We start from the raw sequence: 27,932 nt of genomic DNA on the forward strand, positions 1-27,932 counted from the left end.
GCAAAAAGCCACGGACAGGGGCCTGGAGGTCGGGAGGAGACGCAAGCCCACCTCTCAAGTTTCCATACTTTATTTCACGGTGATTCACAAAGACACATATGGGGGGTGTTAGTAACATGATACCATGCGGCCCCCACCACCCCTGCCCCGCCCCCCTTCTCCTGCCTGCTCCCAAGACCACTGGACTGGGGATCGAGGGCAGGGGCAGGGGACGGGACTCTGCAGCCAGTGCTGCCACCTTGCCATAGCCCCTGGTAATCCTGCCACAAGGACAACTGTCCCTCAGCTGCTCCAGGTGTCAATCAAAACCAACCCACAGCCACCACGGCTGGTGGTCAGGCCGAGGTCCCTCAAAGGATGCCAGCCGGCCCAGGGTTCTCATCCCCACTCCCTTCAGGGCTCCCGGGTGTGTGGGGGGCATGGACACGTCCAGTGGCTGGGCTAGGGCTCGGCTGTCCAGCACCGAGGCGGGTGGAGTGCTACCCCGACAGGAATGCCGTTTCCAGGTCACAGTATTGGCACAGGAGCCAGGGAAGAGCCAGGCCCTGGGGTCTAGGCTTGCCCGGGGCCGAGGCTGGCCCACAGCCCATGGAGGACGGAGGAGCAGCTTCACCGAGAACCCGGAGGTGCATCAGGGCTGGTGTGGCTGTGCCTGCTCCGGGACGTGGTGGTGACGTGGGGGCCCGAGAACACATGACTGGCATGGGGACACAGCCCTGTGCCGAGGCTGTGGCGAGCCGGCCCCGCAGGTCCCCGGCACCGGGCGCCTCTGTGGCTCAGCTGTTGGACGGAAGGCGGCCCACGCCAGCAGTCCCTCCACCCACACACAGGCGAGGAAATCATATCAAAAAGCAACAGGTTTACAAAAATAGAAAATAATTACAGAAGGGAGGGGCAGCTGCAGGGCCAGCTCAGGGGGCGGAGCAGGGCCGCAGCTCCGGCTTGGTCACCGCGTCCTCCAGCAGGTGCAGGGGGCGCTGGCCCACCACCACGTCCCGCAGGCAGCCCACGAAGCCGGTGCCGTAGGCCTTGGGCAGGGTCTGGCCCGCGGGCAGCTTCTGTAGGCCCCCTGCAGGACAGACAGCAGGAAGTCACCTTCCTGGGAGTGGGCAGGCGGATGCTCCTGCCCCCAGACGGCCGTGTGAGGACCCTGGGGACTGCAGGCCACGGTAGGGAGGACAGCCCCGCCCCCATCAGCTGTCCAGACGGGGTTGACTCCGCCCCCACCCCAGGGGACCAGAGTCCCTCCTGGCTCCTGTCCCCTGGCTTCTCCCGGATACTCACCGAGCCACAGGGTTCCATCTGTGTCCAGCTGCGTGGCGCCCAGAGGGGAGGAGCCAGTCACCGGGGCCTCGTTGCCCACCTGCAGGGAACCTTCCCTCTGCTCCCTGGCCGGGGTGGGGGGGGGGATGAGACGGTCAGGGGCTCCATCGGGACTCCCACCTCCTTCAGAGCCTGATCCCAGAGAGGCCCTGGTGGCTGCGGCGGGGGAAGCGCCCGGCAGACTCAGGCAGAGGCCGCGCCGGGGCAACAGCAGAGCAGGAGCCTCGACCTCTCCCCGCTCCACTCGGCCCTGCCTGGTACCGTGGCAGCGCCTGCGGCCAGGCAGGGGCCAGGCAAGTGCCGCTGCCGCCCCGCTGTGCTCGGGGCTCTGCACTGACCTGTGCGCCCGCACCCGCAGCCAGCGGTTGGTGCTCACAGGCACGGTGGAGCGCAGCACCACCGGCTGGGATCCCAGGTCATAGCTCAGCTGCAGGCGCCCGTCCACGATGGCCAGGGCCACGTAGTCTGCCCGCTCCGTGGCCTTGCCGCTCCACAGCACCAGCCCCTGGGTGGCCTCCGTGCGCAGGCTCAGCTCGAAGTGGTTGCTCTGCAGCGCCTTCTCACTGCGGGTGGGAGGGGGCGGTCAGGCCTCTGGGTGGGCGGGGGCAGGAGGCAGAGGCCACGGGGGGAGCGAAGGGACAGCGCGGCCCAGGAGAGGGACAGACAGAGGGACGGCGCGGCAGAGGTGACCCAGGGTGATGGCGACGGGCAGGCGGCAGGGTGAGGCCGCGCACTGGCACGGGCTCACCTGTGGAGGGCCCCGGAATCTGCAGTCTCAGGGCTTCGAGGCAGGAAGAGAGGGAAGCAGTGAGGAGGGGACGGACCCCACACGGGAAGGGGCACCAGCAGGAGTCCACCGAAGGCATGCATGACCCACTGGCCCCACCCACCAGGGAGCCTGGCGACGACATACATGTAACACGCGTGTGCACACAGCCGGTAGGCATGGCCCAGGCTGGGTGGACAGAGTGAGGCATGGGGGGGCACGGAATGGAAGCCGAGGGCTCGCCTGCCTAGGATGGCCCCAGGTGCCCAACACGCATGCACATGTGAGCACACGCACACCGCCTGACGCAGGGCTCCAAGTGGCCAAGCCATGGCACCGTCCCCGCTGCCCACTCAGCAGGAGTGCCCCAGCCCCTCCTGCGCCAGGGCAGGACCCTCTGGCCCGGGTGGGCTCAGGACCCAGGCGTGGCGCAGCGGGGACGGTGAAGAATGAGCGTGAGGGGCGGACGCAGGACCGGGTGCTACTTACACTGGGATCTCATTGGCCAGTTCGCTTGGAAACAAAGACAGATACAGTGAGAAAGAAGGAGGTGGGTGGACACTGGGCCGAGGGGCACACAGACAGGACAGACGGACAGCAGAGGACACGTGCGCCTGGCGTCCAGGGGGCTCGCTACCTGTCCGTCACAGCACTGAGGTACTCGACAAAGGTCCGGCCGTCGAAGGCCAATGTGTCCAGGTCCCCCGCTGACCGCTCCGTCAGCCCTGCGGGGCAGCTGGGGTGAGACGGGCCAGGCAGCTGTGGGCCCCCAGCCCTGCCGCCGGCTGCAGCTCCCAGCCCCCAGCCTCACCCGTCTCACAGTGCCTCCCTGAGAAACCCCCTGGACACAGGCAGTCGTAGGCAGCCTCCCTGGGGAGACAGGTGGCCCCATGGAGGCACGGGTGGCCCGAGGCTCGCGTGCAGGGGTGGTCCAGGAAGGATGAGACGTCCACGGCCCGCAGCACGTACTCCTGGCTCAGGAGCTGGTGGCCGTTCAGGGCAACCTAGGCGGGCACAGCGGTGAGGGCCCCGACCTGTCCGGCCAGGTGCTCGCCCCGGGGGGATGGGGCCCTGCCCGCTCACCAGCTGGACAGCACCGTCAAAGCCGGAGGCCACGGCGGCCGCTCGGGCCAGCTTGCTGAAGTCGGGGGCCCCCCCAACGTAGAGAGACTCCTTCAGGTTGAGGACGGTGTGGGGCACCTGCGGGGGGCATGGGGTGAGTGAGGGGAGGCTGGAGGGGGCACAGAACGCAGGACGCAGAGGGCGGGGCAGGGGAGCTGCTCTAGGGGCGCAGGTGCAGGCGGCGGGCAGGACGCGGTACCTTTCGGGATTTCTGATCCGCAGGGCGGGTGGGGGTTGCAGAGCAAGAGCCAGAGAGCAGTGGGCAGAGAGGAGACAGACAGAAGCCCAGGACGGACGGAAGAGAACAGCCCAGTGAGAGGCGCGGCAGCCAGGCCCCTTGCCCACACACGTGGCACACATGACACCCAGGTGGCCATTCACTCCAGAGAGACCCTCACCCCCCCCAACACTGGGGCCCTCACTGGGGACTCCCCCAGCACACGGGGCCTGTCGTCCACACACGTATGGCCGTTTACTCCAGAGAGACCCTCACCCCCCCCAACACCGGAGCCTTCACTGGGGACTCCCCGCACACGGGGTCCATCGTCCACACACGTATGGCCGTTTACTCCAGAGACCCTCGCCCCCCCCCAATACCAGGGCCTTCACCGGGGACTCCCCCAGCACACGGGGCCCGTCGCCCATGACACCCAGGTGGCCATTCACACCAGAGACCTTCACCCCCCCATGCTCGGGCACTCACCGGGGACTCCCCCAGCACACGGGGTCCGTCGCCCACACGCATGGCACCCTTGCGGCCGTTTCGCTCCAGCGAGACCCTGGTCCAGGTGCCCAGAGTGACTGGCTCCTTGCTCCTGGCGGGGAGGGGCACCATGAGCAGGCTCTCGTTCCACTATCCCAGGGCCCAAGCGACACCTGTCAGACCCCATGGCCACGCCCACCCACCTGATGACCGCAGTCCCCTTGCCCAGGTCATAGCGGAACTCCAAGCGGAGGTCGTGCAGTGCCAGGGACACGAAGTCGCCCCTGCCGTCCGTCTTCTGCCCGTTGTAGAGCAGCAGGCCACTGCGGCTGCGGGCCAGGAACACCACCTCCAGTGCCATCTTCTCCCTGGCTCACGTGGGGCTGGGGTCAGCAGGGCCCCTCCCTCCATAACTGTTCCCTCGCCTCCCCCATCGGCCCGACGCACCCCAGGTCCCGGTCAAATGTGTGCAAGCCTCTCAGCTCCAGGTAGGAGAAGCCGTGGAAGTCGGCCAGGAAGGGCCGGGTGTTGTCCTGCGCCAAGGCTGTGGGGGAGACGGGGTCCAAGGTCATGGAGACCTAGCCTAACCCTAACCCTAGTTGCCCTGAGCCCACCTAACTGGTGCCCAAATGCCGGCCCCAATACCCAGCCCCAACACACCACCCAACCCAACACACAGCCCAACCCGACACACAGCCCAACCGGACACACAGCCCAACCCGACACACGGCCCAACCCAACATACGGCCTCAACCCAACACACGGTTTAACCTAACACACAGCCCCAACCCGACACATGGCCCCAACCTAACACACAGCCCCAACCCAACACACGGTCCAACCCAACACACGGCCCAGTGCAACACACAGTCCCAACACAACACACAGCCCAACCCAACACACGGTTTAACCCAACACAGTTTCAACCCGACACACGGCCCCAGTTCCCCCGCCCTCCCGAGAGCCCACAGCCCACCTGTCTGGCAGAGGCTGCCCCCACGCCCCACGGGGCACTCGCACTTGGCCTTGCCCTCAGGCAGCACACGGCAGGGGGCGGCCCCGTGGCAGGGGTTTGGCTGGCAGGGGTTCTTCTCATCAGCACAGGTGGGGCCTGGAGGGAGACAGGTGGGGTCCCAGGTGGCCCAAGACCCACCCACAGGCACCTGGCCTCCCACCCCCTCACCAGCCCCACCCTCACCAAATCGGCCAGGTGGACACTGGCAGTAGAATGCGCCGGCCTCCAGCGCCTGGCACGGTGCCCCGCCATGGCAGGGGCTGGGCAGGCAGGGGTGTGGCCCACACTCGCCCACGCCGGCACTCCGCAGAGCGCCGCCCAGCTCCAGCCGCTGGTTGTTCACGTCCAGCAGGCGGACGCAGCCCTTCAGGCCGACCCTGACGGAGGTCCGCTCCTGCACCCTGCAAGCAGGAAGGGGATCAAGACCAGGGGTCAGGGGTCAGGGGTCAGGGCCAGGCAGATCCTCTCAGCACACCAGCAGTGCCAGCCCCAAAGTCAGGGCCAGGCCACACCACTGTCCCCCTGCTCACACGGCAGCCTGGTCATCTGGGACGCCTCCCACAAACAGGTCTGTATCCAGGTTGAGGCCGTCGGTGCCGCTGGGGCTCTCGCCTAGAACAGGGGTCTCACCATCCACAGAGAGTGTGCCGCGGCGCCAGTGCCGTGACAGCTCCAGGCGGTGCCACCGGCCCGGCTGGATGGACACTGAGCTGGTCAGCACCGCAGGCCCTGAACCTGTGTCAAACCTGGGGCGGAAGCAAGTGCTCAGAACCCCCGCCCTGCCCGCCTCCACCCCCAGCTGCACCTGCCCTGCCCACCCCACCCGAGCTGCCTGCACCTTGCCTGTGCCCTCATCACCAAGCTGCAAGCCCCGCCCTGCCCTGCCCACCTGAGCTGCACGTGGCCATCCAGCAGCACCAGGGCCAGGAAGTCCTTGCCCCTGGCATTGCCATTGTAGAGCAGCAGCCCCTGAGGCTCCAGCGCTCGGAACTCCAGGGCCAGGCGCAGCGTGTGGTAGGCGCGGAGCGTGGGGAAGGCCAGGAAGGAGCGGCCCTCAAAGGCTGGCACAGGGGGGTGCAGAGCTGCAGGGGGCAGGGGGCAGGCTGGAGGCACAGCGAGGACCCCATCGCCCTGAAATTTCCCCCCTCCCCTCCCAGAGCCCAGGCTCCGCCCCCCCAGCAGGGGTGATCCTCACCCTTCTCACACAGGGCGCCGGCCCTGCCTGCCGGACAGCTGCAGGCAAAGCCCTGGCCCCAGTCCTGGTCCCGGCAGGTGCCCCCGTGCAGGCAGGGCTGAGAGTCACAGGGCCTTGGGGGCTGAGGCCGCGGGCCAGGCACACGTCCAGGGGCGGTGGCGGGGGGCCGGCGCGTGGTGGGGGGTGCTGTGCCCCGGGCCACTGGCCGGCTGGTGTGAGCCCGAGGCGTGGCAGCAGAGGGTGGCTGGTGGACCAGAGTGGTGGCTCTGGCTGTGGCTGCAACAGCCGTGGCTCCTGCCGTGGCTCCCGTGAAGAAGGCAGGGAACCAGTCTGAGGGGAAGGGAAGCAGTCAAGGTCTGTGGGAGGGGGCCGGGGTGGGATGGGGGCAGGGGACAGGTACCCACCGAAGTCCATGAACCTCACGTGCTCCTGCAGTGGCCGCCTCACCCCCAGAGCCCGGCGCCGGGACGCCTGGAGCTGCCGCAGCAGCGCTCGGCCCACGTCGGCAGCGCTGAAGCCAGTGGCTGGGGAGGAGCCGGCACTGAGCCTGGCGGGGACCCCAGCAGCCCCCACCCACTGCCTCCCAGGAGGGACGTGGGGTGGGGGCCTCACTTGGGTCAAAGTGCACGTCCACGATGGCGCGGACGGACCTGCCCGGCCCCAGGTCCCGCAGGTGGACGCTCCGGAAGTCCTTCTTGACCTCGGAGTTCCGGAACAGGTCATCCAGCTGCGGGCAGGGAGTGGGCGAGGGCTCTGGGGGCCGTCCTGCCCCGTGGGCCCCTCCCCCAGGCCGAGCTGGGAGGACACGCCTGCCTACCGCACTCTCGATGCTCCGGGCTGTCTCCCCGAACAGCTCTGACTTGGGGTCGGCCATTTCCGGGGTGTAGAACAGCTCCTGCCCCTCCACCCCCTCGAGCTCCAGCACGCCCTGGAACGCCTTCGTGGCTGTGGGGGAGCAGCAGTTAGGCCCAGCCGGGCATCCGCCTGGAACCTGCCTGGCCTCCCAGGCTGGCCCCGGGCACAGGCCCCAGCAGCAGGCCAGGTGGGTGCAGAGGCCGTGGAGGTTAGTCAGATGGTCATGAGGTTAGTGGGGACCCTGGGACAGGGCTGGCACCAGTTACCAGGTGGACTCCTTGGGACCAGGTGCCCCGGGCTGGCTTGCAACAAGAGAGACGGGTTAGGCATAGGGTCCTGGGCACCCACACGTGTGCATGCGTGTGCTGAGTCCTCAAGACCTGCACACGCATGTGTCGAGGCCAGTACCGACCTGCTGCCACAGTGGGGGTGGCACCCTGGGCCGTGTCCAGGCCGCTCCTCCAGCTCCACCCTGCCCGGCCGCCCACTCACCGGGACAGTTGGAGCCCTGAGTGTCCAGCGAGGGTGTCTTGCCGTCCGAGCAGCAGCCCAAAGGTGAGTTGTAGCAGGAGGCCCTCTCAATCGGTGGCCCGGGGGTCACCCCACTGCTGCCCTCAGGGGGCTCCAGCCCTAGGGAGGTACTGTCTGAGCCTGGCCTGAGGGACCCCTCTGGGGTCCTGCTCCTCCCCCAGCCCCGCCGCCCAGCCTCCGCTCACCCCCTGAGCCCCCGCCACTGGACTCCTGGTCCCCACTCAGCTCCTCGTCGCCACTCCCGTCGGCGCTGCCGGATCCACCAAAGGCAGATGTGGCGAGGCCGGCTGCCACCGGGGGTGCTGTGGGGGGCACGGTCAGCACCAGCAGCGCCGTGGTCCTGGGGATGCTGGCGGTGGTCCGAGGCTGTGATGAGGGCGGAAGGGTGGGCTGGCTCCGGAGGGTGCTGCTGGGAACCAGGGGGAGGGTGCCGGGGGGCTGCAGCGGCTGCGCCTCGCTCGGGACGAGGCCCGGGGGGGTCGCGGACACAGGTGGTGGGCGGGTGCCGGGAGCCACAGTCTCTGCAAGGAGAGGGAGGTTGGGTGGGGGCCAGCTGGGCTGGGGCTGGGGTCAAGGCAGGGCCTGGTCTTCCCGGCCAGCTCCGGGGCGGAGGCGTTCGGGCCTCACCCTGGCACGGGCCGAGGCTCTGGACGCGGATGTGCAGGCCCTGGCGGCAGGCGATGGCCTGCAGCTGGCACTCATTGCCGTAGGTGACGCCGTCCGACCCGCAGACCTGTGGCACAGGGCAGGGTGCTCAGCGGAGGCCTCCCCCTCCCCAGCACCCTCCGCTGTCCTCGCCCCTCACCTTGGTGGCATCGGCCTCCGGGCAGGCGAGCGCCGGGCAGACGCAGCGGGCGGAGCCATCCTCCTCCACACAGGACGCACCGAACTCACAGTGCAAATCCACACAGGAAGTGGGCACTGTGGAGTCTGTGACAGGGACGTGGGAGACCCCTGCCGGCTAGGGTGGCCCCGCCCAGCTCTGCCCGCCCAGGTCGGCCCCAGCCTCCGCCCTCACCTGCTTCACAGCCAGTGGAGCCCAGGGTGTGGCCACCGGGACACTGCCCGCACTTGGGGCCAGCTACCCCCGGCCGGCAGGAGCACAGCCCGGTCATCTGCTCGCAGTCGTCCCGCACGGCACCCCGGGGATCACAGCTGCAGGCTAGGGAGGACAAACTGTAAGCCCCCAGGCCCCCGCCAGGGCCCACAACAGGGGGAGCTGCCCTGCGCCCTGCAACTCACGAGTGCAGCCACTCCGGCCGTCTGTGACGATGCCACGGAAGTTCCAGAAGCCGGGCTCACAGCGGTCGCACTTGAGGCCCCCCACGCCCGGGCGGCAGGAGCACTGGCCGGTGACTGGGTCACAGGTGCTGCTGTAGGAGCCGTGGGCATTGCACTGGCAGGCACCTGCAGGGCCCAGGGGGACAGGCTCACCACAGCTGCAAGGCTCCCGTAGGCCAAGGGTCAGGGCTGGGCCCAAGTACTCACCAGGGCAGCCGGCTAGGCCCACACCCCGGGCAGCAGTGACATTGTCCTGGCAGCAGCCGTAGGGTGTCTGGGCACAGTGCTGGGGGCTCACGGGAAGCAGTGGGGCCACGGTGGGGCCTGAGGGAGGGCTGGGGTCAGGGGCTTACAAGGGGCCGACTGCCCACCCTGTGCCAGCCACCGCCCCATCTCTGTGGTCATCACCGCTCCACCCTCCCAACACCAACGCCCACCAACTGTGCACAGGCCCTGGCAAGTCATGTACCAGGACACGTCTGTAGATCAGACATGCAGCCCCATGCACACACACACCAGAGCCACTCACCCCAGCAAGTGTGTTTGCAAACACACACACGCGTGTTCACCCACGTTTCTCCAAGTGCCCCTCCAGAATACTCGGTGGCTGGCAGGTGCACAAACCACTTACGCCTCCCCCCACCAACACAGGAAGGACGGGTGGGGGCCATGTGGGTCACTGCTGCCTCTCAGCCTGGCACACAGTAGGTGCACACGTGCCACACACAACCACACACATGCACTCGCAGCAGGCGTCCACACCTGGGACGTGCACTCACCACGGCAGGCTCCCTGAGCCGCGACGTACAGCTCGCGCTGGGACACACACCTGGCCTTCTTCAGCTCGCACTCTGTGCTGTAGGTGACCCCATCTGAACCGCACACCTGCAGGACTGGCATCAGCGTGGGCAGCCCCAGCCCCTCCCTCGCTGCCAGCCCGGGGCTGGGGCGGGGCTCACCGGGCTCCTCGGGACGCTCTGGCAGCTGAAGTCACAGACGCACGGCCCATCCTCTGAGTCCTCATCCCAGACCCCACCGTGCTGCCGGCACAGGTCCTGCTCGCACTCGCCGCCCGCGCCGGAGCCGGAGCCGCCCGAGCCGCACTCGGCTGTGGGCAGGGGGCCGGGTCACCACGGGGTCCCGGTCTGGAGCTGCCCTCCCCGTGGCTCCTGCCCGCCCCAGGCCTACCCTGCTCGCATGGCCCTGCCCGGACCTCCTCGATGTGCCTCTGCCGCTGGCAGGCAGCGGCCCGGAGCTCACAGGCACTGGGGTAGGTGAGGCCGTCGCTGCCGCACACGGGGCCGGCAGGGGCGTGCTCACACCGGGGGCACACGCAGCGCCCTGCCGAGCACACGGCCCCGAAGGCACACACCGTGTCACCACAGGTCTCTGCGGGAGACAGCGCCAGGCGGGGCTCAGCCAACCTCTGAGGGGGAGGCTCAGGATCCCAGCCCCCCGACCCCCACGGCCTCACTCACGGCAGTGTCCGGCCGAGGCCACGTGCAGGCTGATCTGGTGGGTGCAGGCGTGGACGTGCAGCTCGCACTCACTGGGGTACGTGCGCCCGTCGGAGCCACACACAGGCTGGGCCGAGGCCACACACCCAGAGGGGCAGACACAGCGTCCTGTCTCAGCCTCACACAGGGCTCCAAAGCGACACTGCCCGCAGCGGTCTGGAGAGGGGGCTGTGGTCACTACAGCAACCGGGAGCCGCCCCCCTGCTGGCCCCACGGCCCGCCACTGACCACAAGGTCCTCTGCGTGCCACCCGGATCTCCCGCTGCAGGGCACAGGCTGTGGCCTCCAGCTCGCAGGTGCTGCCGTAGGTGACGCCGTCACTGCCGCACACGGGGTCGTAGACGCCCAAGCAGGCCTGCTGGCACTCGCACACGGCTGCCCCGTTCTTCACAGCGCAGGTAGCCCCGAACGCACACTGCACCCCGTGACACGGGGACAGGGCCTGATCTGGGGAGGACAAGCTGGTCAGCAGGCCCCTGTGCTGCCCTCAGCGGCGGGCAAGGCCCCTGGCCCCTCGCAGCAGGCCTCTCCCAGGGTGGGGTGGTGGGGGGGGCCCAGATGCACAGGACACAGCTGAGAAGGGGACAGACACACAGGGATGCGGACAGGGACAGGGACCCACCGAGGGCGGGGCTCCCCGAGGCCACGGCCCACCCGGCTCTCCCGGCCCGGGGCTCCCCGACCACCAACAGCCCTGGGAAGTCTGTGGGGGGCTCTCTCCGCAGGTGGGAGGAGCCTGCACCCCAGAGCCACATCCAGGGCCTCACGGGGCAGGAGGTGTCTGTCCACTTGCTCTGAGGACCACATGGCCAGGCAGCAGCAAGCCACCCCCCACCCCACCACAGGCGCAGACCTCGGGCTGCGGGCTCCCGGGCAGGCGCGGCGCCTCGTCCTGCCAGCAGGTCAGACTGGAAGACACAAGAGGCGGAGGCAGGACCGAGGAGGACAGGGGACAGACCACGGAAAGACCAGAAAGACGGACAGACGGATGGACCCCGGGTGGACACAGAGACAGGTGGGGCCTCGGCAGGCCTTCAGCCCCAGCCAAGACTCTGCCCCTAAGGTGGTACGAGAGAATCTGCAGAGCCACCTGAGTGGACAGGCTGGACCAGGAGACGCGCAGGGGCCAGAGAGGCCCAGTGGGGACCAGGGCAGCGGCACAAGGGCTTCTGGTGCCCCGGCCCCACCAGGGGTCCCGAGTGACCCCCCCCAGCCCAGGATCCCAAGAGGAGCATGACCGGGGATGAGGATGGGATGTGATGGTGGCGGGGCTGGGACCAGCACGGCTTCCAGCTGACCCTGCGGCGGTGCTCACCACAGGGGCCCTGGTGCCGGACGGGGATGGCCCGCTGCTGCCGACACTCAGCCTGCTCGCGCCAGCACTCGCTGTCATACGTGTGCCCGTCCTGGCCACACACGGGCCTGTAGGCCCCGTCGCAGGTCACTCGGTCACAGGAGCAGCGGGGACGGCCACGGCGTGACAGGCACACGGCGTGGAACTGGCAGGCCTCCGGGCACTGGTCTGGGGGCAGAGTTGGGGAGGTGAGGGGGCGGCCAGCGGCAGTCAGCGGGAGGCCTGGCGGGGGCCCTCCGGGGTCGCTGCCCACCTCGAGGCTGGCACTGGCCAGAGCGCACTTTCTGCAAAAGGAGGCCCCGGGCGGCCCCCGAGCGGCTCATGGCGCAGTCGCTGTCGTAGGTGACGCCATCGTCGGCACACACGGGCGCCCGCTGTGGGGGGCAGCTCTCAGGCCGCAGCAGCATCTCCGGGAGCCGCGTGCGCGGGTTTACGCGGCAGACGCTGCTCGGGTCGCTGGGGGCGCCCTGGCAGGGGTCTGCGGGGAGGGAGGGAGGGTCAGGGCCATGTGCGCTACAAGCCCCGCCTCCCGGAACCGCCCTCCCCAGCCCGCTCACCGCAGGGGCCATCGAACTTCTTGGTGATGTCCCGTTGGCGTGCACACGCCTGGCGCCGCAGCTGGCACTCGCCCGCGTAGTCAGCGCCATCGCTCCCGCACACGGTGTTGGTGGGGGCCCCGTGGCAGGCGGCTGGGCACAGGCATGAGGCCGTCTGGCCGTCAGCAGAGCGCGCGCAGGTGCTGCCGAAGCCGCAGGTCACGTTGGAGCAGGGGTCCCGGGACCCTGCAGGCAGGGTCCTGGGAGTCACAGGGGTCCTGGGGGATCTGGGGCGGGGCGCAGCCGTGGGGGGTGTACCCCAGCGGGGCGGGGCGGGGCCATGGGGGGAATTCCAGGGCAGGGAGGGGGGAGGTCCCGGTCCCCTGGCGGTGGCGCTCACCACAGGGCCCACGGCTGAGCAGGCGGATGCGCCGCTGCTGGCTGCACTGTGCGCGCTGCAGCTCGCACTCGCTGCTGTAGGTGGAGGCGTCCGAGCCGCACACGGGCGCCACCACGGCGGGGCACGCACTCTGTTTGCACACGCAGGAGGCCCGGCCCGGTGCATCAGCGTGGGGCTCGCACACGGCGCCAAAGCCGCACAGCATCCCTCGGCAGGCTGCGGGGCAGGGGCAGGGGGCGTCAGGGTCGGCGGCCACCCGCAGTGCACCAGCTCTGGGTGGGGGGGCGCACAGCTCCTCCACGCATGCCCATGGGTGCGCAGGGATGGCCTGCATCACAGAGGAGGCCCCGCTCGCCTCCTGCACACCCTGGAGTGTCTGCACATGTACTGCATTCCAGGAGAGTGTCCTCACAGGATCTCCGCCCGCGCCCAGAGCCCCCGCGGGCACCCCAGTAGCAGGTGCCCTCTCCCACATAGCCTGCATGCCCCAGGTGATTGATGAGCTTAGGTGGGGTGGGGGCTTCCTGGGAGCTGGCATGGGACCACAGGAGCCCGCTACCACCTCTTCTCCCCCAGACCCCACTCTGTGGCCCTGCTCCCATGACCCCCAGAGCTCGCAGGGCCCACAGCCACACCCCACTGCTGCCCCCAAACCCACCCCCACTTCAAGCTGACTGTGGCTTCCCTCCCAGTGCTTCTGTCCTCTGAGCCCAGGCTCAGGAAGTGTCATCACCCAGGCTCCTACACACACACACACACACACACACACACACACTAGACACTCTATACACACTAGACACATGCTATACATACTAGGCACACACTATACACACACTGTACACACACAATATATATACTACACACACCATACACACACTATACATACACATGGTACGCACACACACTGCATACACATACACAACACACACACTATACACAGACACGCACACAACTACACACATGCTATACACACACCCATACACAGACACACAGACTATATACACGCTATATACACACACTATATACACACAGACACATACTGTATACACACAAACTACACACACACATACTATACATACACTATATATACATACATCATACAGACACTACACACACAACTATACACACACTATACACACACTGTATACAGGCTATACACACACTATACACACACTATACACACACTATACATACACTATGTATACATACATCATAGACACTATACACACAACTATACACACACTATACACACACTGTATACAGGCTATACACACACTATACACACACTATACACACACTATACACACACTGTATACAGGCTATACACACACACTATACACATACTATACACACACTATACACACATACTATACATACACTACATACACACATCATAGACACTATACACATGCTATACACACACAGACATATACTGTATACACACAAACTATACACACAACTATACACACACTATACACACACTGTATACAGGCTATACACACACTATACACACGCTATACACACACTATACACACATACTATACATACACTACATACACACATCATAGACACTATACACATGCTATACACACACAGACATATACTGTATACATACAAACTATACACACACACAATACACAGACACTCTGGTCCAGCCGCCGCCCGCGCAGCCTCCCCCACCATTCACATGGGCACTGTGGCCATCACTTTGGCTTCTGGATGGTGCCAGAACCACCAGAACTTGGACTGGCTCCCAAAGCCAACCTGGTGAGGGTCCCCCCAGCAGGAAGGCGGGGTGAGCATTTGAACCCAGGGCTGCTGGCTGTGGCCACTGCAGCAGTCCCCCCCAGCACAGAGGCCCCGCACCAGGGATGGGGTGGGGCATCTGGGGCTCAGCTGTCTGCATCTAACAAACGCTTAAGTGGAGTCCACTTAGCCTCGCCAAGTTGTAGGGAGGAAGGGCAGCAGGCTCGGAGCACGCCCCATCTCCCACGAGGGCAGGAGGCAGGGGACCTGGAGCCAGCTGTTCCCCCAGCCTCTGTGAGTCTGTCTGGGTGTCCCCACCCCCACCCCAGAGGGCTCAGCCTGCCCCTGGCTCTGACGGTGGGTAGGTTACCCCCGTGCTGGGCCCCAGAGCTAGGGGGTTACTGGGCCAGCGTCTGCTGGGCGTCCAGCACACAGCACCACTGGGAGCATCCACACCATGAGCACAGGAAAGGAGCCATTGCTGCCATCGGCCTCCTGTCTGCCTCGGCACAAAGGGAACTCCAGCCATGTCCACCCACAGCCCCTCCTCTCCTGCCCACGGCCCCTAGGACTCCCAGACCCAAATCCAACAGGCGCTGGCTGATGCCTGGCCAACTGTCCTCTGACCAGAGGCTCAGCCAGGGTCCTGGCCCTCTTGCCGAGGAGTGGGTCACCTCCCCTACCCAGGCTCCCGGCTCAGCCCTCGGGGTCCTGGCCCCACAACCAAGGGCAGCTCCTCCCAGATGTCCCTCCACAGCCCGGCCCAGCCTTGGCTGCACATGCCGCACAGAGACCTGGAGAGGAAGGTGGTGGGTGGCCGCTAGCCCACAGAGAACAAGGCTGGGGCACTGGGCAGGTTCGTGGAAGGTGGGTGGGGCATGAGATCCAAGGCGGTCTCAGGGCAGCGCCAACTATGGGTCATTGCACGTGGCTTAGATCCTCCACGAGGAGACCACCAAGCCAGGCCCAAGCACCAGCCTCTCGTCCGTGTGGAGGGTGCGCAGGGAGTGGACCTGGTGGCCACAGCCAGGTTTGGCAGCTCTGTCCCCAGTCCAGGCAGGAACCCATCCTCAGCTCAGGAGCCACCGCCTCCAGGAGGCCTCCTGCCCCACACTCAAGGGTGTGAACAGGGAGAGGCTCCTGCGCACGGCTGAGGTCCACCACACGGGCATGGGACGGGTCCTGGAACACAGAACCGAGCACGGGCAGGGACGCCCACGGCCAGAGCACACAGCGTCCGGCCCAAGCTCGCACAGCAGGGGGAGCGAAGGCTCCCTCACACCACAGACGCCTGGCAGACCAGGCTGACTCCAGTCCATGCTCCAGGTCACTGTCCATGCTGCCCCTCAGATGCGCAGGTGACACACCTGGCCCCTGCGAGCCCGTGTCCCAGCCAGGTCACTTCTGGGCACCCTGCCATGCCATACCTGTCCCTGTCCAGCCTCCTTGGAGGCTTCTCCCTGGCCACTCGGCTTCCCAAGCTCTCTCGTGGGGATGCTGGAGGCGGCGGTGGCTTGCATAGCTGCCGCTAGAATGGGTATACTTAACTCCCCTGCCCGCCTGGGGCTAGGATGGGTTGGGGGGATGGAGTGGATGCCCTGAGGCCTGCCTGTGCCCACAGATGTGTGAGGTGAGAGGGGGGCAGCAGGGGGTGGATAGGGGACCCCCCAGTGCGGCTGTGCAGAGGGCGAGTGGGTGTAAGAGCAGGACACACTGCAGCCTTCAGGGCTCCAGGAAGCAGAGCTGAGACTGCGCGGGGAACACGCTGCCACCTGAGCCCAGCCCTCAAGTCCATGCTGCTCCAGGAGGCCAACACTCAGTCCTGGCTCCAGCCCAGCGCAGACCTGCCCGCCGCACCTGGAGGCATCGGATGGGACAGTCGGCTCACGTGTCCACCTCTTTGGCCAGCACGAGACCCTGCAGATGCTGCTCTGACCCAAAGTGCGCCTGCGTTTCAGGGAGGGCCAGCGCGCCCCTCCCCACGCCCAGGCACCGTGTGGGGCCGTCCCCAGGATCTTTGGGGAGCAGCCCTCCGAGGGCCAGGACAGGAGCCCCCACAGCCCAGCTCCCGGGTCCAGGTGTCAGGGACACGCTGCCAGCTTGTGAGGACTGTGGCCTCAGGGATGACCCAATGGCCACCAAAGACAGAGAGACCCCTCCATCTCACACCCCTGAACCCAGCTCCTGCTCCGGGTACATCCAGGGAGAGCCCTCACCTTGCCTGCCTGGGGGACCCCTGGCTGCCCCAGTGCTGCCCTCCCCTCTCAGCACAGGGCTGTGGACAGGGAGGGGAAGTCCCGCCTCTACCCCGTGACCAGACGGTGCCGCTCAGGGCACGCCCTAGAGGAGAGCAGGCCCCCAGCCCTGCCCCACACAGACAGCTCCTGCCCGCGATGGGGCCGTTCTGAGGGCAGCCAGGGCTGTGCTCCTCCCCTGCAGTGCATGTGGCCTTGGCGTGACCCCCCTCCATTAGCCTAATGACAGTGGCTCACCCGCCAGCAGGCAGCTGGGGCTCTGGACCCACCCACAAGGCAGGTCACCAAGGTCGCCCGCCCCTCCATCTCTGTGCCCTCCCTACCTGGGTCTGCTCAGTTCCAGGGACAGACTCCAGCCCTCCAGGCCCCTCGGACAGCTGTCATGGGTCAGAGGCCCTCCACTCCTCCACAATCCCAGCCCCCAACTCCATGGTATGCGCAGCTCAACACCACCCCGACTGGTCCCAACGTGGGGACTCCAGACCCCAGCACAGACCCACATCCAGCCAACTCACCATCAGCAGGTGTTGGGGGCACTGGTGTGAAGTGAGTCCCCGGTTTATCTGAAAAAAAAAAAATTGCATTTGGAAGTTAGATACCTCTGGGCAGTTCCTCCACCTGCACACCCGCCTGGCCACACCCCCAGTGGGTCAGAGACCGGGCTGTGGAGGCGTCCAGCCCAGCATCCAGACTGGCTGAGGCCTGGGTAGACGAAAGCAGAGACCCTGGCCTTTCTCTCATGCTCCGGTGGCCCTGTCACAACTGACACCTGTCACCTGTCAGGCAGGGCCGCAGCGGTGCTCCCCTCCAACACGCTAAGCGGTTTCTGCCCCACAAGGGCCCCGGGTTCCTGGATGACCCACCTGGGCCAGGGACAGCCCCCAGCCTCGCTAGGACACCCTGCCCCCAGCCCGCGGGCGGCGGGGTGGCCTCGCCCAGCGGCCACCTACAGTTGTTGAGGAAGAGCAGCACGGCGAAGCCCAGGGTGCAGGAGGCCAGCAGGATCAGGCAGACATTGCAGGGGAGCATGAAGTAGCGCACCAGCAGGGAGACGCCAGGCGGCCGCCGGGGGTCCCGCGCCAGCTGCAGCGGAGGCATGGCGCGTTCCGCGCGTGGGAGTCCTCACGGAGCGCCCTTGGGCCTCTTCGGGGCTACTCTCCCCATCGCGGCACCCCTGGACTGCGGCCGGCAGCTGTGGCCTGTCACAGCCCCAGGGGCAGCAGACCCCGCGCCCGGCCCGCCAGCCTCATGAGAAGACCGGGCGGGATTCCCCGCGGACAGTAAGCCCAAATGCGGGCTCAGGCAGCCGGAGGAGGGGCTGGGGTCCCGCGGCGGGGGCGGAGCGGCGGGCGCACAGCGCGGGCAGAGCCGCCGCCCAGGCCGCGCTCCCACCTCCTGCAGCGGCGCCGGCCCGCTCGCCCTGGCCAGGGCTGGGGCTGCGGGCGAGGGGCGCTGCGGAGCAAGACAAAGGAAGCCGCCTCCGGGGACCCAGGCGTCCGTCCGCGGGGAGCGCAGCTCACGGAGCCGAGATGGTGCGGGCGAAGACCGAGCCCGAGCCGCGAGAACCGCACAAAAGGAAGCGCGGGGCAGGCGGGCGGCACGCAGGAACGGAGGCCGAGGGAGGGGCGGGAGGTAGGGCTGGGGGCGCGCGCAGGAGTTGAGGCCCAGGGAGGGGTCGGAGGTGGGGCTGGGGGCCGGGAGCCAGAGGAGAGCCCGGGCTGTGCAGAGGCAGGTGCGGCGGGCAGTGGGAGTGGCAGCGGGAGGCGGGGCCCGAGGCCGGGGCTGGACCGAGCTGCCGGGTCCTGGCCCCTCTCACCCTGTGCGCGGGGCCGGCGTGGCGGCGAGGTTTATCGGAGCCGCCGCAGGGGCTGGTTCTGCGCGCGCCCGCGGGGTTCCTGTTCCAGTGGGACCCACCCTGTGGGGTGCGGCATGGGGTCCCCGCATGGGGTGCACGCCGGAAGCTTCAGCTAACGTGGAGGGCCCGGGAATCACATCGCCCGGCCTTCCCCTAAGAGCTGACAGCAACATCTCGAAACCACCGCGCGCCGCCCCCCCCCCCCCCGCTCCGTTCCGGGGGTGGTGAGAAAACATGTAAATGAGACCCATGCAAATGAGCCGTATGCAAATAGCCACCGGGCCTCCCCGGCGGTGCCGCGGGTCTGGAGCGCCCCCCAGAGGCTGTCCCGGGAACCTCGGGGGCCCGTGATGTCAGCGCTGGGGCGCCGCCCGCCGGGAACCTGTCCAGAAGTCACATTCCCCCCTCGACCTCCGAGGTCGCTGCAAACTTGGGGACACCGCGGGCCCGGGAGCTCCGTCCCCACAGTCCACCCTCCGCAGCCGGGTCCCCATTTCCCACCTACAGTGTTTCAGGAGACCCAGAGCATCCGCCTTGTCTGCAACCACTCCCATGCAGCCAGGATCTGGTCACACAGCCCCTTCCGCCCCTGCAGGGGTCTCAAGGGGCCCAGCCAGGCCCCCTCCCCCGGACAGGTGGCAGCCACCAGGATCCCAGGCCCCCTAACTGCCAGTCCCCAAAGTGAACTCTGCCACACACAGCCCAACTGTGGCCTCCTCTCAGTCCCTCCAACACACACACAAACAGCAGCACTGACCACGCCCACCACCCTGAGCAGCCCCGGCCCCCGCCCTCCCTGGGTCCCCCCTCTCCACGTCCTGGCCCCCAACCGGACCCCTCCCACAGACCCCACCTTTCTCAGGGGCAGTCCTTCCTGCAGGGTGGGACCACCCACCACCACAGAAGGGGTCCTCACATCTCTAACTGCCCTGAACCCACAGTTCCAATGAAACCGTGCATCTGCCAGGGTGTGAGCCCTGGGACCCTAGAAGTCCTGCCCCTCCCGGCTTCCCACTGGACCTTGGCACTGCCGCGCCACGCCAGCGGCGGCCGGGAGGTGCTGGCACCCACAGCACCCAGGGCAGGGCCTGAATTTTTATCTCCTGGGGCAAGGCTTGGCCCAGAGTCAGGAGGAAAGGACTTGGCGTGGAGCCCAGCGACGTTACCACGTCCTCCCAGTGGCCGCTCACTGCCCGGCTTAGAGAGGCCCAGAGACACAGCCGGGGTCAGCCCCAGCCTGTGCAGCCTCCGGCAGAGCCGGGGCGTGCGAGAACAGACTGCCTGACAGTTTGGAAACCCCACGTCGGAAAGACCCTGGGTTCAGCCATCGCTCCCAACCCCACCTGGCCGGCCACACCAGGACGGTGTAGGGCGCAGTGGGCGGAGCCGGAGCCCGGCCCCGCCCAACTCCTCTCCGGAGTCCGAGCCCCCCACCCGCCCACCCCGCAGGGGCGGGATGCCCTGGGAGAGACAAAGGGCCATTGAGGCCCCAGGCCCAGCGGGGGAGGGGAGCCCAGGCTACTGCAGCTATTTTGGGATCCTCAGATAAACTCGGCCCCAAGAAACCCACGCAGGCTCCCGCCCGGCTGCACGCAGAGTCCTGAGCGTAGGAATCAGCTCCCGTTCTTGGGTCACACAACTGCGCTCTCGCCCCGGGCGGGCCAGGTCTCCGGCGAGGGTCACCTGCTCAGGCGCCTCTGCGCAGGGACGTCCCCCAAAGCCCTGAGGAGGGGGACGGAGCCTGGGGCGAGCGGAGGGTCCCCTTCCCACGCAGACGACCCCTCCCTTCGCTTCGCAGGCGCTGGGGATCCCGCAGAGTCTCCGGGAGTCCGCCAGGGGCACCGCCCATCCCGCACGCAGGCACCCGCCGCGCATGCGCACACAGGGCCCCACCGCCGGGGCCTGGCCGGCCGCCACCTGCAGTCGGACCTCTGTAGGACCAAGAGCGGGCTGCTCTGCCCGGAGGGGAACGGAGCTGCCGCGGTGGAGCCCGGCCCGGCCAGCCAGAGCACAAGTGTCCGGCTCCCCTACTAGCAAGCGGAAGGCCAGGCGGAGACCGCAGCCTGCCTCCCGGTGTCCGGTCTCGGGCTGCGCCTTCCCCGCCCCCGCGGCCTTCGCAGACAATGGGCGTTTCGCGCCTGCACGTTGCTGCTGGGCCTGAGCCAGCCGCCAGACATTTCCTTCCGGAGCCGTTGTGCCCAGGGCCCAGGGTCAGTCGCCCTCCCAGGTGATCCCCGGAGGTGCCCAGGTCAGAGCCTGGGTCCACCCACCTGCGCGCTGCCACCTTCAGGTCCCCACCTTTGCCAGTTCACCTGCTTTGCAGGTGCTGGGGCATAAATGCGAATCTGGGGAGGGGGCTCAGCAAGCCTGGCTCATCGGGCAGCCCTTGGTACCCAGGGCCCCCTCAGTAGCCTAGCCATCCAGTGGGGGGAGGGGCTGCACTGGACTGCGGGTTCAAGCGGGTGGTATCTGCTGTCAGAATGGTGGCCCAGGGAATGCAAGTGTGTGACTTCGGAAGAACAGAACTCAAGGACTGGGCTGAGCTTCAGTCTGTGGCCGGGACCAGGGCTGTGGCCAGCAGAGGGTGCAGCTGAGGGGAGAGGTGAAGAGGGGACACCTGTGGGGGGGCAGGTCCCTGCCTCTGTCCCGCCCCTCCTCTGAGAACAAAGAGAATGCTGGTGGAGCCAGGTGAGTGCCCAGGTGTGGTCAGTGGCTGCTGTCTAGCCTTGCAAAGCTGGGCAGCTGGGGACAGGCAGCCCGGCCCCCAGGTCTGACAGAGGTGGTGGCCAGCTGGGTGCCAGGATAAACAACTAAGGGTAGAAGGAAGCAGAGACAGAGGCAGCCAGAGGCTGGGCTCCCACCCTCACCCCTGGCCTCCTGGGGAACCCCAGCGGGAGGTGGAGGTGGCACAGCAGCAGGGTGCACAGTAATGAGTAAGTGACCCCTTCCCAGAGCCCACACATCAGGATGAGCCACAGCCTGTCCCCAGTGGACACTCACACCTGTGGGCATGGAGGCCCCGACACCGGGCTGCAGCGAGGGGCAAGCGAAACTCCAGGTACCTAGCTCAGGGCAGGGGGCAGGGGGCAGGGGAGGGCAGGCCCCCAGGACGCTCCTCTCTTCACTGGCTGGACAGGGCGGGCAGGGGGCGGGCAGGGATGGACGAAACAGCAAGCAGGCTGGCTGCTCACAGGCACCTGAGGACAGAGGCCAGCCCCAGTCCCAGGATGGCTCGGACACAGACACAGAATGCCCACTGCCAGCCTGCACCTCCCACCCGGGCCAAGCCAGACATGAAGGCGGCAGCACCCAGAACCCCCAGTGCACGTGGGGACACACGTAGAGCCCTGGGCATCCACACATCATGCGCACACAGCTGGGAACAGCTGGCTGCCTCCGCGGACAGAAAGCTCCCCCTCTCCCACGCCTCCATGCTGCGGGGGAGGGGCCCTCCCTTTTCCCAGGTCCAGCTGGAAGCAGGCCCTGCAGGGGGCCTTCCTCAGAGGAAGTTCCCAGGGCCCTCCCTGGAGGCTCCACCTCCGCCCAAGCCCCCAGCACACTTCCGCCTCTCCCAGGACCACTCCTGAGCCCCCAATCTGAGGCCCTGATACCCCCCACCTTGAGACCCCACGCCCAGTGAGTGACAGGCATTTGTGGGGAACTTGGGGGCTCCGCAGTCCCCTCCCCAGCTCAACCACAGCCCAGTGGGCAGGAAGTCTGGGAGCCCCTGCAGCTCTGAGCTGAGGTGGGGGCAGCTGTCCCTCACCCCCACGGTGAAGCTTCCTGGAAGAGGCTTGGTGGACCTGGCCCAGGCCTGGGGTCCTGAAGTGTGGGGCCTGCCCCCGACATCCCCGGGGCTGCAGCCTCATCCAGTCCCCTGTGGAGCCTGCTCCCCCTGGCTGTGCCCAGGGGCCAGCATGCCCTGACCGTGCTCCTGCGTGCAGCTGCACCCCCCATCTCCCACCAGAACCCAGCGGGGTGCTGTGAGGGCACAGGCAGGTCCCAACAGCACCCCTGGGGGAGGCGAGGGGAGTTTCAAAACCATTTTTCCCTTTCCAGTCTGCAGGGGAGAACGGGCAGGGTGGGTCTGGAAAACCTGGAGCTGTTTCCACAGCAGTCACCCGCCAAGGGGAGGGGGGAGGTCATCTCCCCCGGAATGGACAGGATCCCCCACCCCACCCAGAGCCGGCCCAGGCACAGCCGCCCAAATGTCAAGGGCAGGACAAGTCCCTTCATGCTGGAAGCACCCAGCTTCCCCCAGAACCCCCACGTAGGGGGAAGACAGACACATGCCATCCCCACCTGGGCAGACCCCCGCCCCCAGAGAGATCCCAGTCGCCCAGAGTCAGACGTGCCTAGGGGAGGGAGAGGGAGGGGCTCATGGGGCCTGGGTGGGGTCCACAGGGGCAGAGTGAGAATCTGGCTCAGGAGGGAGAGGGAGCTTAAGGGGGGGGGTTGTGGAGGGGAGGGCAGGCGTGTGTGCGTGTGTGCGCGCCTGCAGGGGGCGGGGCAGGCGCGCGCGCGTGTGTGTGTGTGTGTGTGTGCACCCACATGCAGGGGGCGGGGCAGGCGTGTGTGCACATGCAGGGGGCGGGGCAGGCATGTGTGTTCGTGTGTGCAGGCAGGGGGGGTGCAGGGGGCAGGGCATGCAGAGGGAGGCTTCAGACATCTCAGAAACCTGCCCTGCCCCATGAGGCCGGGGATCCAGCACTCTGCCCACCTAAGCCCAGGCCTGCCAGAACAGCTGGCCTGACGAGAAAGGAGGAAGGGTGAGGGTCAGAAACCATCAGCCTGGCCCCTGCTGTAGGACAGAGCTGGGCAGGGCAGGGCAGGCGCCAGGCCCATTCCGACCCTGGCCCCCTGCCCTGTCCCCGTGCCAATTCCTGGCGGGGTTAGACAACACTTCCTTTCTCTGCTGTTGTGGAGAAGAAGGGGCCCCAGGCTGCCCTGGTGGTCCTCAGCCAGCCGGTGTCCCTGCTGGGGGCGCTAGACCAGCGTTCAGGAGGTGGGAGAGGGAGTGTGTGGGCAGCGCCTGGACAAGCACAAGGTGGCCTGGCAGAGGCTGGGGGAGGTGCCCAGAGCCAGCTCCCTCATGGGCGGCTGGCGCTTCCCTGCCCCAGCAAGGAGCTGTGGTCTCCTTCCTGAAGAAGCAGGGCTGTCCCCCCCCCCCAGCTTATCCAAAGGTGGCGCAGAGGGAGGGGCACATACCTGTCTCAGTTATGCCAGGAATGTGGCTCCCCAGGCAGAGAGGAGGAGGAGGAGGAGGAGGAGCCTTCCTGGGAGCTGGGGGAGGGGCCTGGGCAAGGCAGGACCCAGGGAGCCGCTAGGGAAGTCCCAGCAGAGTGGGTACCAGGTGTGTGGTCCAGCAGCAGTGCCCCTTGGCCAGCTCCTAGAGGGGCCCCTCCCCCATCGACCAGCCCTGACTCCCCGCACCAGGTGAGCCTCGTGGCGACCTGGTAGGCTGGGCTACCCACACCTCAGCCTGCACCCTCTGGGCAGTGCAGGGTCACAGTCAGGTGGAGAGCGGTAGGCTTGGTTCCCGGCCCCCTCCACAAGGATTGGGGCTGGATGTCCTTGTCTCCTACTCCCATCCAGGGACTGTCCCCTCTCCAGCTTGGCCCTGGCTCCAGCAACCATGTCCCTCAGGCCTGGGGGCCCCTACAGGCCACACCTTGCCGCCCCCTCCAGTCTGGTGCCCCCCCTAGCCTGCCCCTCCCAGGTGCCCCAAAGGCTGCACACAGGCCTGGGAGACCGAGGCAAGCTGGGGGTCTGGCTGGGGGCTAGGTCCCAGCTGCCTCGGCTCAGCCTGGGCAAAGACATCTGCAACAGGCCAGGGCCTGACCCTCCCTCACGCCCTCTGACCCCACACGAGGCGCAGTTACTGAGTCACGGACCCTCAGGCTGGGCCCGCCCAGCTCCTGGTTAATGATTGGCCCTCCGATGCGCAGACCGCAGTGCCCTGGCCTTCCTCTGGCTCTCACCAGCAGCCCTCGGCCCCACCCCTCATCCCAAACCGGGCATGGCCTCCCTCAGCCCATCTACACCCCAGGCCACAAGCTCCCAGAGCAGGACCGGGTTGCTGATCCTGGGCCACCCTGGTTGGGAGGCCGAAGGCTGCCCATTCCAGGCACCCCCACAGAGCCAGCACCATAGCAGTGGGGTGGACAGCAGCCGATCAGACAGATCCAAGGGACAGGAAGTCATGACCCTTGTCACTGCCCTGGGGAGGAAGTGTCTGCTCTGTCCCTCCCGGGCGGCTATGAGGGAAGACAGGATGTGGGGGCAACTCCCTGCCACCACCCCCACGTCAGGTCTCAGCCCTACCACCACTGTGCTGGTCACGTGACTGGCGGGGGGTAGCTCAGGGCTCTCCTGAACAGACCCAGAGCTGAGAGGAGGCACCTGTGACCCTCCTTGGAAGCACTGCTCCACAGAAGGCTCCTCTGCCCCCCATCCCTACCCTGCCCCCCACAAACGCTACACAGATGTTTGGGCTTCACACAGCTGGTATGCGTTCACCTGGCCCCCGGGAGGTGGGGCTGGGCGCCTGGGTGGGGGAGGAAGCAGAGGTTCCTTGGGCTTCAGCGCCAAGACAAGGCACGGCCGAGAAGCAGGGAACCAGGTCGGCAGCTCACCCCCGCCCCCGTGCACCCACCCCAGCTCCTCAGAGCCCCCCTGCCACGCCCCGACAGACACACACCTACACAGAACTCCACCTCCTCCAGGTTGCGCAGTGTGATCCGCATGAGGCTGGAGTTGAGCCTGAGCTCATTCTTGTGGGCCGGCCACAGGTCGGGGGGCGTGGGGTTCACAAAGAAGATCCTGGTGTCCCCGGTGGACACCTGGTTGTCACAGATGAGGGGGTCTCCGAAGCCGCCGATCACCACCTTGTTGCCGCCGTCCAGCAGGCTCTCCTGGGCCACCACGTCTCTGCCCTTCAGGTACCGCCACACCCGAACCTGGAGTGGATGTGGGGCAGGTGTCATTCCCTCTCTCCCGCCCTGGGGCTGGGGGTCCAGGCTCAGGGCCAATGTTCAGAGACGGGCAGAGCTGCAGGAACCCACGGGCGGGGGACAGTCGCCCATGAAGACGTGCAGCCTCTGACCGCTCCTCTGGGACACAGCTCCCCCCACCTCAACTCCTACACCCACATCTCCACTCAGGCTGCATTTGGGACGTGGCCAGCGCCCTGGGAGGGGGGGCCTGCCTTCCATACCTTCTCCTCCTCTTCCCCCTGCCCCCACCCCAACATGGAGCTCCCCCTGGCCAATGCTAGGAACACCGACCCTACATGTAGGGGTTTAGGGTGAGGAGCCAGCCCTGTGGGTGCTCGGACACCCTCCACCACAGGCCTGTGGGGTGCGCAGTCAGGCCGCCCATGAGCCACAGAATCAAGTTTGGGCAGCACAGGCAGCCCCACCCTCCACCTTCTGCTCTGGGGCCCCTGAGGGCACCTGCTCTGACAGACACGCCCGGGGCCAGGCAGCCCTCCCTGGAGCAGCCATCCAGCAGACTGGGGTCCTGGCACTGCCTGGGAAGAAGCCCCCTTCTGGTGGCTGGGGCTACTGGGACAGGCTATGGGGGACAATGGGTGGCCTGTCCACCTGCCCAGCACTTGCTCTGTGGGCACCCGTCCAGTCCTGAGCCCGGGAGGAAGAAGGGGTATCACTGGCATGGGGGAGGGCCTATGCCTCCATCACCTCCCCCCACCCCAGCCACACCCAGGAGCAGCGGGGAGGAAGTCGGGAAAATCCTGCAGGGGCTTGGCAAAGTGCCCTGGTGGCGGAGGGGAGGGGGCGGCGGCAGGATCCCAGCTGTGGCCAGCACAGGCCTCTGGGACACAGGCTGCTACCCCTCCCCATCTCCCCAGAGGGGGAACGATTAGAGCTCTGGTCCCAGGACGCAGCTTGGGGGGGTCAATGGAGGGCGGCCCTGGGTTCCCCGAGCCCTCCCTACGGACAGCCCGGGGTAGGGATGAACCAGTAAGGCGTCCCAGGAGGTCCCAGGACCCCCTTCCCGGAGAAGGGGTGACGGCCCCCCCAAGAGTGGGATGGGGCACCTGCCCTACCCCCTAAACACGGGGCTCAACCCGGCCCCGCCCCCTTCTGCTGCGGCCCCGCCCCCAGCCACTGCGGGTCGCCCCCCCCACCCCGTCACCCCTCGGCCCTGGAAAGGCCCGGGAGGGGCAGGGGCCGCTCCGACCCCGGCCGAGCCCCCCACCCGTCCCTACCGCTCCCCTCCAACCGCGGGGGAGGGGCTCACACGCTCCCGAGGCGGGGTGGGCTCGGGGGTGGGGGGGTCCGCCAGACCCGGGCGGCGCAGGGCGCCCGCGGCGGCACAGCAGGAACTTTCCGGGGCGCTCGCGAGTTTTGCGGGAGCCGAGGGAGCGCGAGCGGGGGCTGCGGGGCGTCCGGGGCCGGTTCCCACGGCCGGGCGGGGGTCCCGGGGGCGAGGGGAAGCCCCCGGCGGGGCGCGGAGCGCGCGGCCCACCTTGCACGAGTAGGTGAGCTGCACTGGGTCCACGTTGAGGATCTCCTCCACGGTGCCCGTGAGCACCACGTTCGCCTCCTCCTCCCGCCGCTCCAGCGCGCGCTCCGGGCACGTCCCGCGGGCGCCGGGCAGGCTGCACGCGGCCAGCAGCAGGAGCAGCAGCAGCGGCCGCAGCGGGGCCGGGCCGGACGGCTGCGGGCTGGCCATGGCGCAGCCGAGGTCGGCGAGCTACCGCCGGGAGAGCGCGCGGGCCGGGCCGCACCGCGGACGGGACTGGACGGGACGCAGCCTGGGAGGCGGTGGCGGCGGCGGCGGCGGCGCGGGGCGGGCCGGGGGCGGGGCGCGGGACGGCCCCGCCCCGCTCCACCGCCCCCTCCCCGGCCCGGCGGCCCCGGCTCGCCCGGCGCCCGCAGACCCGCGGCGGCCGCGAACAAAGCGCAGGGGCCGCGGCGCGGGGCGGGGGCCGTGGGGGAGGGGCGGGCCCAAGCGACCCCCGCCCCCGCCCGCGTATCCCCACCCCAGGAAATGCGGCTGCAGTCGGGTTAATGCGGAATCTGCCGGCGACGTGACCGGACTCCCAAGGGGTCCTAGGAGGCGCCGCAGCCGGGGGCAGCGGGGGTCCCCGGGCGCAAAGCGGCGCGGAGGGCCCGGACCCCACCGCCCCTCCTGCGGCGCAGAGAGCGGGGCGCCGCACCCCCGGCGGGTCCCGGCGAGGAGTCCGCCGCCTCTGACCGCGCCCCCGCCGCAAGGACCGTGCGGGCGGCGATTGGTCCCCCGGGCGCGGGCCCGCCTGGCCGGCCCGGCCCCGCCGCGGGGAGGCGCGCGCCTCCTAGCGTCCCGCGGCGCAATTGCGGGCGCTTCTGCGGCCCGGCTCGGCGGGGTGGGGAGAGGGCTGGGTGGTTTCGGGCTCTGGGGAGCCGAGTCGGAGGCGACCCCCTGAAGATGGAGGGGACCCCGCTGTGTTCCTAGGCTGCTTCCGCGCCCCTCC

General features: G+C 67.8%; 1 protein-coding gene across 5 annotated transcripts; it reads right to left on the reverse strand.

Annotated features, from left to right (window-relative positions):
- Positions 1-54: 54 nt before the first annotated feature.
- On the reverse strand, positions 55-27,240 carry AGRN (agrin). 5 transcript variants are annotated; one of them, XM_051839504.2, is made up of 37 exons: positions 26,945-27,240; positions 25,155-25,413; positions 17,115-17,162; positions 12,599-12,814; positions 12,220-12,444; positions 11,916-12,140; positions 11,624-11,830; positions 10,537-10,755; positions 10,270-10,464; positions 9,980-10,180; positions 9,751-9,899; positions 9,571-9,676; positions 8,999-9,115; positions 8,753-8,917; positions 8,529-8,672; positions 8,316-8,440; positions 8,138-8,243; positions 7,696-8,031; positions 7,472-7,609; positions 6,942-7,069; positions 6,737-6,851; positions 6,529-6,648; positions 6,125-6,454; positions 5,819-6,011; positions 5,460-5,675; positions 5,113-5,330; positions 4,891-5,025; positions 4,362-4,458; positions 4,118-4,282; positions 3,915-4,026; positions 3,173-3,289; positions 2,901-3,093; positions 2,727-2,814; positions 2,072-2,104; positions 1,662-1,886; positions 1,285-1,388; positions 55-1,069 (listed from the first exon to the last, which is right to left on the reverse strand). In XM_051839504.2, exons 1-37 carry the CDS (start codon positions 27,149-27,151, stop codon positions 912-914), a joined length of 6,135 nt encoding a protein of 2,044 aa, XP_051695464.1. In that variant the 5' UTR covers positions 27,152-27,240; the 3' UTR covers positions 55-911. The 5 variants fall into 5 exon arrangements, with proteins under 5 accessions (XP_051695464.1, XP_051695465.1, XP_069935533.1 ...); XM_051839505.2 differs by lacking the exon at positions 2,072-2,104; XM_070079432.1 differs by lacking the exons at positions 25,155-25,413; positions 26,945-27,240 and adding an exon at positions 20,138-20,278.
- Between the last annotated feature and the right edge of the window lie 692 nt (positions 27,241-27,932).

Source organism: Oryctolagus cuniculus, chromosome 7, assembly GCF_964237555.1.
Source record: "Oryctolagus cuniculus chromosome 7, mOryCun1.1, whole genome shotgun sequence".
NCBI classification, from domain to species: Eukaryota; Metazoa; Chordata; class Mammalia; order Lagomorpha; family Leporidae; genus Oryctolagus; species Oryctolagus cuniculus.

Bases quoted from the DNA above. Each gene is read 5' to 3' on its own strand.
- AGRN (XM_051839504.2), bottom strand. From the start codon at position 27,151: ATGGCCAGCCCGCAGCCGTCCGGCCCGGCCCCGCTGCGGCCGCTGCTG. The intron at 6,649-6,736 runs GTGAGGCCCCCA...GCTCCTCCCCAG, and splicing joins GGACGTGCACTTTGACCCAA to CCACTGGCTTCAGCGCTGCC. The intron at 6,012-6,124 runs GTGAGGATCACC...TGCCCCCTGCAG, and splicing joins CGGCGCCCTGTGTGAGAAGG to CTCTGCACCCCCCTGTGCCA.